Source organism: Schistocerca gregaria, chromosome 7, assembly GCF_023897955.1.
Source record: "Schistocerca gregaria isolate iqSchGreg1 chromosome 7, iqSchGreg1.2, whole genome shotgun sequence".
NCBI classification, from domain to species: domain Eukaryota; kingdom Metazoa; phylum Arthropoda; class Insecta; order Orthoptera; family Acrididae; genus Schistocerca; species Schistocerca gregaria.
In genome coordinates, this window is record NC_064926.1 from 98,775,403 (window position 1) to 98,790,049 (window position 14,647).

The following is a 14,647-nucleotide window of genomic DNA, read 5'->3' on the forward strand; positions in this document are numbered from 1 at the left end:
ATGATCAAATACAATTTCGCGTCGACGACAGTCGGACCTTGAGGACACGATCATGGAAACAACAGAGCAACGAACGGAATCCCCCTGTTTTGACCCACCTGTAAAAACAGCTATGAAGTTGTGGTGCTGAGTTAAAAACTTCTGTAGGAGTACAACGTCTCCTACACTGTACTAAATCTAAAATTGCTCTTGGCCTCTACAATAACTATGGTGGCAGACGGTTAAAACCCTGGATTTGGGATTGTACATGCTCCATACCAAGTGACTCTACATATGCCACACGTGGTTCACAAAGGCCCTTGTTGCTCGTAGTCGATTGGATAAAAAGCGCGTCAGAGGTGGTGCGGTACGTTGGTGAAGTCGGAAGTGTGAGGAACTTACATACCTCACGCACCATGAGAAGCTGCCGTCGGATTGTAAGTGGCGGTTCACCAGTCTCAGCACAGAGACTGGGTATGAGGCTGGTCCTATAAGCATCCTTGGCGAGTCTGTTCCGTCATGGTCGACAACGTCATTGATATTCAGATAAGAAGGCGTCGATGATCCATATACTGTGAATCCATAGTCTAGCAAACGGACAAAGCTCTGTAGTACTGGAGCAGGCGTGCTCTCTCTGTTCCACAACACCTGTGGCTTAGGTACTTTATCATCTTCAGGGTCTGGCTTTTAAGTGTGCCAATCACTACAATTTGATATAAAAAAAAAAAAAGAAAGGCCCAGAAAACTCAGAGTCTTTAAAAAGCAGAACTGTGTCCCTCCTATGCAAGATAGGTAAATAAAAAAGACGACGAGAACGATTAAAATGGAGGCGCACATCAGCAGAAAAGTGAAAAACCTGTCTTTGCATCCCACTACACTAACCTCTGCAGCATAAGTTGCAAGTGGCGAGTCTCTGTTACAACATTGGAGGAGGAACAGAAAACATCAAAACCGTCCACAACTAAGGAACATTGTGCGGGATTCTGCACCGTAGGCGTGACACTGTTTATGGTCGTGGCAAAGTAGGTAACACTTAAAACACTGCATTGAGGGACCCCATTCTCTTGCTCAAAACGATCTGGCAGCGTGAGGAGGGTGATAAAAATTGTCTCCCTCCCAGAGTTGGGAAAGTGCCTGTTTGCCCCATCTAATTAAAACATTCAACGACGATTTCCTTTTGTGTTGCTGGCAAATATCGAAGCACGCAGTACCGTATTTGGTCTTGTCTGGGTGCAGTATCACGAGTCTCAGACATTGTCGATTCCATATTACACTAGGAGCAAAGGTAGCTGTAGGACTCAGAATTGTTGGATCTGAAGTCCAACTTTCTCCTCTCTGCAGTCGCACGGTAGCAGCGAAATGCTGGATCCTGTCTGGGATTGGCTACAGTCTTTGTAAAACGTTCTGTCATCGTCTGAGAAAGGTCTGCAGTTATTGTTTGGAGACACACATTTTTCATCACTGCTACTGTCTGTAAACGACTTTGTTTACCTAAAATCCTGGTGACGGCTTCCCATACTTATGTAAAACAAGTGGGATTGTTCATGGAGTTCAGGCAAGAACGCTTTGCCGTGACGTTTCCCTTATGTCCTTAATTACGCGTTGAGCCTTTACCCTCACAACATCGAAGGTTAGGAGGTTGCCTGTCGCTGGACGGTATTTAGACCGTCGAAGGGCCACACGCCTTTTACGGTTTGCTGAACGGACTCATCAGTACACCAAGGTGTAGGTCGCCCCGTAAGACAACCAGAGGACTTTGGGATACATAACTCAGGGGCGCGATGGGTTACTCGTGTGATGTGGTAGACCCATTCTTGGACGCTACGTTCTCGCGGTTTTCAAATACAGCCATTTGGCTGAACTGCGTCCACTTAGCACTGCTGACAATCCATTATGTTGGCTTATGTTTGGATAATGCTCCAACCTGTAGCTGGATCCACAGTGGGAAGTGGTCACTCTAAAGTCATCAGTTGCCTTCCACTGAGCTGAGTCTGCAAAGGCGGGAGAACAGTAAGACCGATCGCTGGCTGGGGACGATCTAGTAGCAGCCGGGAAATGACTGGGACTGTCTGTATTGAGGATGAACAGCTCCTGAGATATCATGTGGTTCTCCAAGATTTTACGAATTACATTTCCACACAGGTTCTTCTCTTGCGGACGAGAACACTGGTACTGGGTTCGCCGATAATTAGTTTTCCTTATCCGATCATCTGAAGCTGCTATCTCAGTTAAACGTCTTCTCCGTCTGCACTTACCCGTTTTCCCTCAGACGATCGTATGGTTCCACGGGCACTACACTGACTATGCAGTCGGGTATGACAATACCAACCCCACATTTTTGACCAAGATATGACGAATTCGCATTGGAAATGGCAGAGGCTTCCACGTTATCGTCAAGCTACTGGAGATTTAAAGGGCCTTTCCCCTTGTTCTGGAGCCTTTCCGCATTGCGTTCTTCCTAGAGAAAAAAATTTGTGTTTCCTTTCAGCCCCAAAATAGTGGAATTTATGTGCATTAACTTTTATTAAAAAATGTTCCACGCCTGTATTGTGAAGCAAGGGCTGTGTGAGTTCTATAAAACGAAATGCAAGAAAGTGGTTAGCGTTAAAGCTCTATAATCGGTGGGTCACTGGATCGAGTCACGCTTATGTTTTTAATGTATATCTGTTTTTCAACAGTCGTGATATTATTTCATATCTATAAAGTTTTACATGTAATATAACGAAAAACTACTTGTATTTATATGAAAGTTTGATGAATGCACAGTGGTATTTGGCTGTTTTCTGATTTTAAATATCATGACAAATACCATATTTATAACTGTCCACAAGTATCTACCAAATGCATAAAATGTTCCTGAAAAATGTATGCCCGTCGTGATTTCCAAAATGCGATACACTTGTACGTCCTTTGTAGCTGGACGGTTCAACCTGAAGACACAGAGACAGGCCCAATTGAGCATTTATCTTGGGTAGCGATGTGACCCTACTAGTGTTGCAAGAACGAAGAATGTTCGTAAGAAATTTTTGAACAACACAATTTTTTTTACTTCAAAAATGAACATATGATACTCATTGTCGTAAAAGTCTTCAGTTTCGCAAATAGTTCTTCTTCAGCCACTCCGTAGGAATGGATGAGGTCCTCGTCAATAGTAACTGTCTTTTCTAGTAACATTTCGACGTTAGGCCTACCATGTTATTCTCCCAGTGCCACAGCATCTGCAGAAATCGTTGTGGATGGTTCTTATCTTCTTGAAGACGATTACCATAGTGTGCGAAGGCATCTATTGACTGGCGTTTTGCGGCTGCATTTTGCATTGAGTCTTCATGACATTCATCATCCGCCTCCATTTTTGTAGTAAAAATGTTAATTTTGCGATTTTCGAAAAATTCACACATGCGCGAGGATCTGTGTCTGCAGGTGAACCGATCGTCTACAAGGTAGTTCTGTGTATCTTATCCCACTGCAAGTACGGAGTGTTCAAAAAGTCTCTCCGGAGTGCCGTATGATTGTTAGCCACGCGTTCCGTATGCCGCAGTGAATATACCGAAATGAAACTCAACGAAATACAAGTTATTAATTCATTTAAGATTCTTTTTTCCTTACAGTGTCCCCCCTGTTGCTGAATACACAGTTCACCTCGTCTAATCATCTTTTCAAACACAAGCTGCAACATTTCTTCTGTGACAGAAGCAGTGAAAGTGGATATTGCAGTACTCAGTTCATCGATGGATTTTGGACGGTTTTTATAGACAGTTGCTTTCGCTGCACCCCAGAAGAAGGAGTCAGGTGGTGTTAGGTCAGGCGATCGTGGAGGCCAAAGTCCCTGTGAAATTATGCGATCACCAAAAACATCAGCAAGCAGTGACATTGAGACGCGAGCTGAATGCGCGGTTGCACCATCTTGTTGAAAATAACCGTTCAGTATTTCACTTAACACAAGTTCTCCTATGAAAGGGTACAGAATATCACTGCAGTATCGTTGTATGTTTATTGTTTCGTTGAAAAATATGGGACCCACAATCCGACGTCTAGAAATTGCGATCCAAACTCCTATTTTGACAGAATGAAGTGGTTCCTCATGAATACACAATGGATTTGCAGTACTCCACATACGAGAATTTTGCGAGTTCATGTACCCGGATTAATGAAACGACGCCTCATTAGGGAAAAAGGTTTCATTAAGAATATCCGTTCCATTTTGTTTAACGAAGTTTTTGAACCATTGGCAATAATGCAGTCTCTTGCAAAGATCAGTATTTTTCAGTTCTTACACGACTGTCACGTTGTATGGGAAAAGTTCTAATTTTTTTCTTAGAGCTGTGTGGGCCGTCGCGACACTAACATCGATTTCCTGGGCGAGTTTTCTTACTCACTTGTTGGGACTCGTGGACATTTTATCGGAAATATCGAGTAGTTTATCCTGAGACAAAGCGCTTGGACGACCACTTCTCGGTCCATCTGTCACTGAACCCGTACTTCGAAATTTGTTAATCAAATCTCACACAGTATCGTGATGTGGGTGTGTTGTCTACGAGAAAACTGAACTAAATGTTTGACGAACTGGAACTGCGTATTTACCGCCAGCTTTGAACACTTGTTCAGCTAAAAACACACGTTCTTCAGTGGTTAGCATTTTAACAGTGACAAAAACGCAACAAACGAACAAAGGAATAAACTTAAACGTTCCCATAAACACGTAACGACATACACCAACGATACTACTGACGCTGGCTGAGATAAACGAAAACAGTGGAATGTTGGGAGAGTCCACTTGAAGGGACGTAACCCAGGCAGGCAAACAATCATACGGCACACGTAGCGAACAATCACACTGCACTGCGGAGAGACTTTTTGAACAACCGCTATAAGGAATTTCGCAACACATAAATGTTTACGGAAACTTTATCCGTTTGTTCGTTCTCTTGTTTCACTTGTCGATAACTATTAATATAGTACTTGCTGTAATTATGAAAATCAGTAAAAGGCCCAAAGAAATCAGTAAATGTTCGTGAAAATACGCGTGTTTTTTCATTATATAACCTTTCAATTTCACATATGTATGAAGTAATGGTAAGATCAATAATATGACCAGCGTTGAAAATATATACATAAAAAAGAAGAATGAGTGGGCTTCAGCCAGCTATCTACCGTTTACAGCTCTAGACTTTAAAAAAATTAAAAAAGAAAAATAGAAAAGCAGATTTTATCTCTGTCGTCGTTGACTGTAGCTATTTTTATATATATTTTTCTTTCGTTTATTTGTTTATTAATTTTTTATAGTTCAACAAAGCGACAGCAAGAGTGCCACAGAAATGAAATAAACTATGAAACAATATACCTGAAAATGGGCCAGGACAAGAATACCACAAGGACCGGTCAACTCAACCGGTACCTTGACGATGAAATACAAGGTTCAGCACATTTGCGAGTAAGTCGTGGTACAAGGGCGGGCGCAGACACTTCCAATATGCGGTGTCAAAATATTGGTGACAGGCGATTGGGTCCGTGATGTCCCCTCCATCTACAATGTAATGAACATAGTGCCCCAACAGCCATGGAGTTGTACTTGAGTTTGTCCTCGGAAAGTAGGAGGGGTCTGGACAAACAGGATATCGGCCGAAAAGGCAGTGTCAGCGGCTCGAGTTAGCAACGCTAATCGTTTTTTAAGCCAATGCCAGTTCGCTTCGTCAGCGTGACATTATTTAGAAGCAGCATATACTAAAACGGTTGCTAAAAGTTAATGTACATTTTGGTTATGAGCTCTGAGTAGCCAATGAAAGTGTTCACTGCCATGATGAAGGAATAATGTCGAGATCAGTTTTGTTTTCATAAGGCAAGGAAGTACTCTGTGTTTATAACATATAAAATAGTCAATGAAATGTATTTTCTTTAACTAGATGTTAACTACATGACTGTTAATGCCCAAAATGAAAATTGATTCCAGGTAGCGTAGGGATCACGTTGAACATTGGAGGAAGCGAACCAGCTTCAAACTCAACGGAAGATTTGGAAGCCGCTGAGAGGAATCTTCAGTTCAGTGTGAGTAAGATAAATACATTTTCAGTAATTCAGAAATACTTGTTTTCATCCGATAACAAATTTTGAGCAGTAATAATATAGTTACCGCAATGGATTAACATGATGTACTCCCTTCTAACAGTGTAAACAGTTCACTGACTACCAGAGATATCATTATGATGGTAGAATGAAAACCATACTACGAACCGCCTTTGATCAGCCTGAGCCACACTTCCAACACGGCGCGGAGAGCGTAGCGTGAGATGAATGTCTCTATATTTATTATTTTAAACAAAAGCATCTATTCCAAATAGTTTATACTCAATTGAAATTAGACAGCAATTGAGTGACACTTACAGCAATGTCTTCTGGGATAGTGAACAGCAGAGTGTTTAAGGCAGCCCTCCTCTTCAAGGCATATTTCGTTCCCTTATTTGCCAGTTTTACAATTTTGTACCGCTTCTGCAGATATCACGTAGCGTTCAGTAAGTACAGCGGTAGTGCAGAACGCACACCGTAGGGAGTAAGGTTTCGGTTCCCACGCTGGCAGGGTCAGCAGGTGGACCATAGGGCGTTGCCAGAGGACGGTGGTGTGAGGCGCTGTGGCTAGAGAGGAGAACGCTGGCTACGTCAGCAGCAAGGTACAGATGGGTCGAACTCGTTCATTCCTGTGAACTACTTCATTCATTTCACTCTCTGCCGTGAAGCGTTCAAAGGAAGTAGTTCATTCATGAAGTACGGAAGCCAGGCGAAGTTGCCCAGTTCGCCGCTCAGCCGCGGTTACGCTCGCTTCGCCTCGGTCGTACAATAGAGCTTCGTAACACTTCATAATTTTACCAACAGATGGCCGAACGAGGCAGTAACGTGCACACAACGTTTTACGCTCTTACAGCGTCTGAGGTAACTTAAATAGAGCATGGTCGAAGGGGACAAAGGAAAGATAAACAGAGGAGCCAGTCACATATAAACAAGCTATTACATTTAATCTTGCTCGACATTTTCTCATGAAGCCCCCAAAAAAGTCTTTATCTGCCAAATGAAACAAACTAGGGCTACCAACGAAATGTAGTCCAATTTTATGTTCTTTTTTAAATTTAATCCAAAATAGAATGAGTATGTTTACAAAGTCTATATACCTACGTTACGTAAGTATTCAGAAGTTTTCCTGTAGATTTTATTTTTGTTGAGAATAATAACCCTCCAGATTCAAAACGTAAATTGTCACATGTAGTCATTGGTACGATTTCAGATAAAATCCCTCTTTCAGTGTTATTAACAAACTTTTTATTTTCATGTTGGCTGTGCGTGCTCACACAGCCAGCCTCTTCGTTTGTATCTTTAATATTCATTTGTCTACAAGCGCTGCCAACGGTAGGCTACCCGTTGACGCGAAGTTTAACTGCATAAATAGTCACGGGTAATGATGTCAGCATTGCAGGAAGCAGCTGACGCTGCCTTCCCCTCGCCCCTCACCTCCATACCCCTCGTAAACCTGTCGTTCCCCACAAACACCGCGCGATTCGTCGACAGGCAGTAGAGGGAGGACTGAAGTGAAGGGAGGATGAGTGAAGTAGCGCCGATGCAGTGGGAGAGGGAGAGGGGAAGAGAGTAAGTGAACTAGAAAAAGTGTGGAGTGTGCTACCTGTGAAGAGTTTGTAGTACCAGTTCATTGAAATTGAGTGGTGAGATAACACTTCACTGGAGCGAAGCGTTCATTTGAACGACCTATTCACGAGCTCCCCATCACTACAGAAAGGTAGTGTACGTAGGCAAAGCACAGTTTTACTCTGGCGCTGAAGCAAGTGATCTTATTTAACAAATATTTGCTACCGAAAGTCACCTTTTTCCCGTACGGATATTTGGATGAACCTACAAGTCATAAGAATTTCTTACAACAATATTACGACGCCAGAAATTGACCTTCTTAATAAATAAATGAAACATGTTTAAGCAACCAGCTACGAAATGTCACGAGTGTAAGTAGGAGGTACAGGCTGTGCGCTGTAGTCGCCAGTCGCTGATAGGATGGCTTCCAATCTAGATCTGTCGTAAGACCTTGCTCTCAGGAAACTGTCAGTTTCCAATTAAATCATTATTAATTGTGTCGATATTGTCGGTTTATGGAGTTAAGTAAATAAATACATGATAATGACATCCCTTTTGAGCGTTGTCGCGAATAATGTAACGTTCCGCTTGTACACAGAATCACAGCAAGAAGAATTGTACTTTACAGGGAATCTGACGGTGCCGATCCTGCTTGTGTGAGGGACATAAACTTCCAGAACTTTTCTGCAAAACAGATCGAAAGAATCCCCAAGGACGGATTAACTTAATCTCCGCAAAATTCGGATGGAAAATTACGGTCAGCATTACACTCTGCCTCTTATACCATCTTCTACGGTCTCACTGGCTAAATTGAAATTTTCTGGGGGTTTAGTACAAGTGGGTGGTTCTTGCTGTCAATAGTGACGAAGTCTCATTAAACAGAGTTATGCGATGTCTCGAGAAGGAAAAAGTTTTCAGGCTCAATCACAACTGCTTCCAAAAGGAGTGTAAACGTGGCAATGTACGAGGGCCTATCAGGAATTAGGGTTATCAGACATATATTGAAACGTGTACATTTCAATTCATACGACCACTACTGCCAATTGGTAGTACATACATTAGGTTATTTTCCGACATAGTCTCCACATTGGTTTAGGCACTTGTCGCTTCGTGGGACGACTCTGAATATATCCTTCTGGTAAAAATTGTGTTCAGCCACATTTCCACGAAGCGTCTCACCTCCTTGTCTGAAGTGAATCGTCCCCTCCTATTTGCTCCTTTAAGTGAGGGAAAAGGTAAAAGTTGCTTGGAGCGAGGTCCGACTTGTAGGAATGATGGTCAGTGACGTACCAGAGAACAGTTTCAACAGCGTGGTGGTCCTCTTGGCAGTACGAGGTCGCACGTTGTCGTCAAGAAACATTGCGCCCTCCTGCGCAGTCATGTAAAGGTCTTGCAGTATCGGTCAGCAATCACTGTCTTCCCTCTTTCCAAAAACTGCACGAGTATGTCCCAAAACATTGGGGCCCTCACCTTCCCTGATTTTGGAGTCACCTTAAGCTACTTTGTCCTTGGAGAGGAGGGGTGTTTCCACTCCACTGACGGCCGCTTTCTGCGGTGGTCCATCCAAGTTTCGTCAAAAATGACAGTGCTGTGAATAAAACCGTTCTCTTCAGTGGAGAACCGGTGTAAAAGTTGCAGGCTTGCCTCCATGCTCTTCTCCTCGTGTTAGTTGGATAGATTTCGTGGAACCCATTGGGTACAAAATTCCCAGTATTGCAGAATATCGAAAAATTCGTGACGAACGCTTCCGGAAGGCACTGTCAGTTCTACCGTCACACCGTGTAAGTTGATTCCGAAGTTATCCTGAATCAGCTCCAGCACGCGAACTGTGTTCAGAGCTGTTGTTGCCATGCTGGGTTGGCAACTGTGATCCTCGTCGGTGACGTTTTCTCTGCCGGTCGCAAACTTTCGACAACATTCTGCATGGTGATGAGCACTCAGTACAGTCTCTCTCTAAAGCTCTACCAATTGCCAGAGAATTTCAGCCATGTTTACATGTTTCGCCCTCAGAAGTCGAGTAACTGAGTGGATTTCTTGGTGAGACCAGTTTCAGAGGCGAGTCGCCATTTGTGCTCACCTACAACTATCACATTTTCCAGAGGCATGTATCAGAATTACCGCGCGCAACTAATTTCTTTATGACAGTCGAAACTTCAGTAATAGCGTTCTTGTAACCTGAATTCCTGATCACACCCGCCCCCCCTCCCCCCCGCTAGTTGAGACACTGACTATACTGGGAAACTGATCAGCTGGTTTCATCTTCGCGTTGTAAACAATTACGTATAGAGTACTAATTGAAACTATTAATACAAACCTTAGGTCGCAGTTTCTGAAAGACGACAGGGGAAGGAAGAAAAGAGTTCAACCTCTTGCGTGTGGAAATAGATGGTGAGTTTATAATGGGTAATTTGATATGATTTCAAGTGGGGCAAATATTGGCAAGTTGCTTTAACTGTTCAATAATGTAAAATTGTGCATTCCACGTTACGAGGAAAAACGTAGTATCCTACAATACAATATCAGTGTGTCACAATTGGAATCAGTCAACTATTGTAAATACCTTGGTGTAACTGTAGAGGTGTGAAAAGTAACAATCGCATACATAGGCGGCAGAATTTGGTTCACTGGTAGAATATTAGGAAAATGTGAACAGTCTAGAAACGAGAACGCTTACGAAACACTCTTCGGACCCATCCTAGAATGCTGCTAGAGTGTGAAGCACTCATACGAAACAGGACGAACAGCAGACAGAGCTCGTACAGAGTCGAGCAACACGATTACTCACCGGAGAGACTGGGGAACTTGAAGTGGCAGTTTCTTGAGGGCGAACGCCAACTGTACCTTGAATCTATAAAGTTACAACAATCTATTGTAAGAGTGGACTCTAAGAATGTACCAAAACGCCCTGTGTGTCGTTCCTGTAGGGATTGCGAAGATAAGATTACACTAATTATAACACACAGAGGTGGTGATAAGCAGTCATTATTGTTTTACCTATTTCGTTTCTGTGTTGCTGCGGGAAAGCGGAAATGCACAAATTATAAGAGAAGCATATTTGTCTGCTGTCATCAGGGAGGACTCTACGCGCACCCCATCTACAGCCAGGACGGGGATTACCCGGCAGTAGTGCGCCAGAGGGTGGACGCCAACAGTGCTGCAGAGGGGCGGCCCCGTTCACGGCTGCCAACTTTTACAGAGGAAGAGATTGCGTACCTCAGAGGTAAGTTTACGCCACATTAACATTTACTCTCGTTCTCCTATGTCAGTAGAAAGCACATCATTCCGCTATTTCTTGAACATAAAATCAGATCTGGAACGAAAGTTCTTCTTGTTATAGACAAGACACATTATATCTTCTTCACGATTTTCACAGTTGTCATTTTACTGCAACCTTGTGTTTGTATGCAAATCTCTTACGCTGAGGATTCCAGTTACCTTCTATTCACACAAGGGTGTTATTCAATGGTTGTGTGTTTATAGTTTCTCTAACTGGAGCATTGTAGTTAATTGTACCCTCTGTACATTAAAATACTCTTTCAGCATAGCATTCCATTCGCTTAAGTATTCGATGCAACTTTACATGTTTAAGATATTGTTGTGTCAATAGAAAGTTTTGTTTCGAATCTATATAATTTGCTTACCACTAGCAGCTACCATAACCAGTTTCATCACCCGAAAACCCTTGTGGGAACGAGCAAACATTCACTGTCGCTTACGTTTTTCCACCTGTTTCTCCCAAGCAACAATAACACGTTTTCCCGTTTGCAAATAGAACCACCGGAGTTACGGGGAACCCACACCCGACCCTAGTGATGTACAGGAGCTGAGTTGAAGCCACTGAAATAAAATGGATGGAATCGCGGTCAGGCTCAAAAGTTCAGTTATGACTACATGTTCCTTACATTACAGGCTGAGATTTCCTGATTAGGATTTCACTTACCTCACTTCGTCTACATGCATTTCAAAGATATAAACCACAATGTTCCCATTCCTCTCACTTAACTGTATTTCATTTACTTGCTGAATACTTGCTTCAGTTACGATATCAGTCCCACTGCCACGTTCTAGTTCTCTCTTCTATTAATTTGAGATTAGTTAGTATCACACGCTAGATATGTTAAACTTGTTCTGTTTTCTGTTTATTGTAGTGCCTTATAATTTTTAATGTCGTTTCCACTAGAAATTCCATTATCTTCATTTTGTATTCTGATATATATTTTATGAGCAACATAGGTCATCTTTTTCACCCATATCCAAAAAGCGATAGGAAGCTTTCAATAGATTTTTTGTTATCTCTTATTACTGTAACAAAGAAAGTGGGAAATCGTATTGAAAATGTGTTTAGAACGCAGATGGACGTTTGGTAATAAATGGCGTAGCGCAGATCTTTTCCATTCTTCTAAGAGTTGACAGCTTGACTATGAAACAATGTGTACAAAGTATGATGCCTTAGACGTAGAGATTTCAGGGTCTTCAGTTAACTCTAGATTCTCTCGCACATTTCAGAATGAATAACATGTAAACGTGATCACCTGACTAAAGCTGTGTCCTGTCGCAGGGGCGGCTGACTTCTTCGGGCTGAATCACTATTCGACGAGCATCGTGACGTCAGGCGAGGCCGGCGTATCTCCATCCAAGTCCAGAGACTCTGGCGTTGTCAGCGTCAGTAGTGGGGTGAGTAAGCCGGAGGCCGACAAAGTGTCTTCAGCCAGATACCTCTCTGAACTAACTAAGGCGGAGACAATCGACAAAATTCTCTGACAAAACTTTCACTAGATTTTCATCTCACACTTATTGACGTCAAACCATTGGTAATTATCACGCTCCATTTTTTTTACAGATCAACGGCACCACGAATGAGAAGTTTCTGACCCTAGCACATTAGCTTCAATTCGCGCTCTGTGCCCCCTCCTGCTCTTTGGTGCTCTCCTCTGCGGTACGTTAATTCGGCGGCGTCAGAAACGATGACAGGGGGAGGGGAGGGGGTGGGAGCGGCCTATGGGACTGCCGCCCCTCTCCTCCCTCCATAACGACACCTGTTTCTTCTTAATCTCGAATAAAAACATGCAACATAGCTTTCAGTCCCAGCAGTCTCGATAATTTTCTCGCCCTTGTAGTTGGCCTCAAGACCTTACAGACACAACTCAACATATCGCTCTTAGCGGAACACATTCGACAGATGTAAATATAATTTCCAGAGTACCCCAAAGTAGGACCGCTCAGTGTCTACAAATAGTCTGGCAGAAAGAGTCGGAAGCTCATTAAGACTACTGCTGATGACACGGGTGTCTATGGAAAGGTAGCAACGCCAGAAGACAGCATCGATTTCCATAACGACCTGCAGAGGACTGACTAATAGTGCAAGGACTCGCAGTTAACGCTAAACGTGAATAGACGTGACATATCGTGCATACATAGGAAAAGAAATACACTAATGCACTACTACTCTGGAAACTACAGAAAAATATATAGGAATGACAATCCAGAACGACTTTAAGTGGAATGAACACATAAAAAGTAGCAGGATAACCAGATGCCAGACAGATTCATAGGGATAATCTGAAGGAAATGTAGCTCATCGACGGAAGAAGTGGCCTACAAGGCGCTTGTTCGACCAATTCTTGAGTACTGTTCATCAGTCTGCGATCCTTACCAGGAGGGACTGGTAGAAGAAACAGAGGAGGTCCAACGAAGAGTGGCGCGTTTCGTCACGGGATCGTTTAGTCGGCGCGAGAGCGTTACGGAGATGCTCAGCAGTGGCAGACGCTACAAGAGAGGCTTGTGTATCATATACAGTTGTTCTACTGAAATTTCGAGAGAGCACTTCTGTGAAATGTCGGGCAATATATTGCTTCCTCCCGCATACCTCTTAAGAAAATTCGAGAAATTAGAGCCAATACAGAGGCTTACCGACAATCACTCTCCTCACGTGGCATAAGCGAGTAGCACAGGAAAGAAGAATCAGTTAGTGGTATCAGAAGTATTCCCCACCATGTATCGTTTGGTGCCTCGAGGAAAATGATGAGATTGTAGCTGTAGATGCTATTATAACAGATTAAGGAAACATCGTTTAGAGCATTTGGAGACGGCATGGCGACACAAAACTTCTATGAGCTCAGTCCCCTTGTCATTCAGAGCAAAACCCCGGATTTGACTCTTCTGGGGGAAAAACAATTTCTTGGTGGGAATGTGCTGTGTTAGGTACACATAATCCGTAGTTTTCTATGGGTATGTCGTCGTTTATGTAGATCTTGAACTTAAGGCCTTTTCTATGCTTGGGATGCTTCAATTATTAAAGTCGCAGTCCCCATTCAGTGATTCCACAAATCCGACATGTGTACTTCATTGCTGACATGAGATGAATTAAACTGGTTGCAATATACTCCAGAGGTCAGGTCCAAGAGGTCACCTGTGCTATGTAAATTCCATGCCATGTAAATGCTAATGAGTCAAAACGTATATTCATATCATAATATTTATTATATAAACAGAAGTCACAATAGAATTTTACAGAAACAACAGACATCGGCCATGTTTTGTCACCGATGCCAACCTATATTTAGATTGCATTCAGAGGAATGAAACTGATGAGGGTCTACACGACCTACTGCAACATGAGCTCGCTCTAAACTGCCATTTGGCGTCTCTGTAAGACCTGTTTATAGACAGCTCTCTCTCCATCAGTTTAAGAGATGTGAGGCCACGAAACAGGTGCGTAAATAACAGAATTAAGCTGCGTGAAAGCTTTTTTAATTTATATTAGTGTTAGCTTTTTCCTTTGTATATCCTTCGCAACGTATATTAATGTGGGAACAATCAAACTTGAACTACAGTTCGTTCCGACGCGTTCTGACATTTTATCAAAACAAAGTAAATATAATTTTTTAGAAATTTAAAACGACTGCGAATTGATGTGTAAAATGTCTCATCTTGAAAAAAAAAATTGAGGTCATTACAAATACGTTGTTAAGTTTTGTGCGTCTGATATTTCTGAACCTATGAAAATTTTAATACGACTGTTTTTAGTAAAATGAATTTAGCT

The 14,647-nt window shown here is 42.6% G+C and overlaps 1 protein-coding gene across 1 annotated transcript in view; it reads left to right on the top strand.

Annotated features, from left to right (window-relative positions):
• The window catches only part of LOC126281895 (myrosinase 1-like), a 72,993-nt gene that overhangs the window by 38,681 nt on the left and 19,665 nt on the right, over positions 1 to 14,647 (top strand). Inside the window, exons 6-8 of the mRNA XM_049981213.1 lie at positions 5,927 to 6,021; positions 10,678 to 10,825; positions 12,164 to 12,279. Of these exons, the coding sequence (XP_049837170.1) occupies positions 5,927 to 6,021; positions 10,678 to 10,825; positions 12,164 to 12,279 (359 nt within the window). The remainder of the gene's footprint in view (positions 1 to 5,926; positions 6,022 to 10,677; positions 10,826 to 12,163; positions 12,280 to 14,647) is intronic.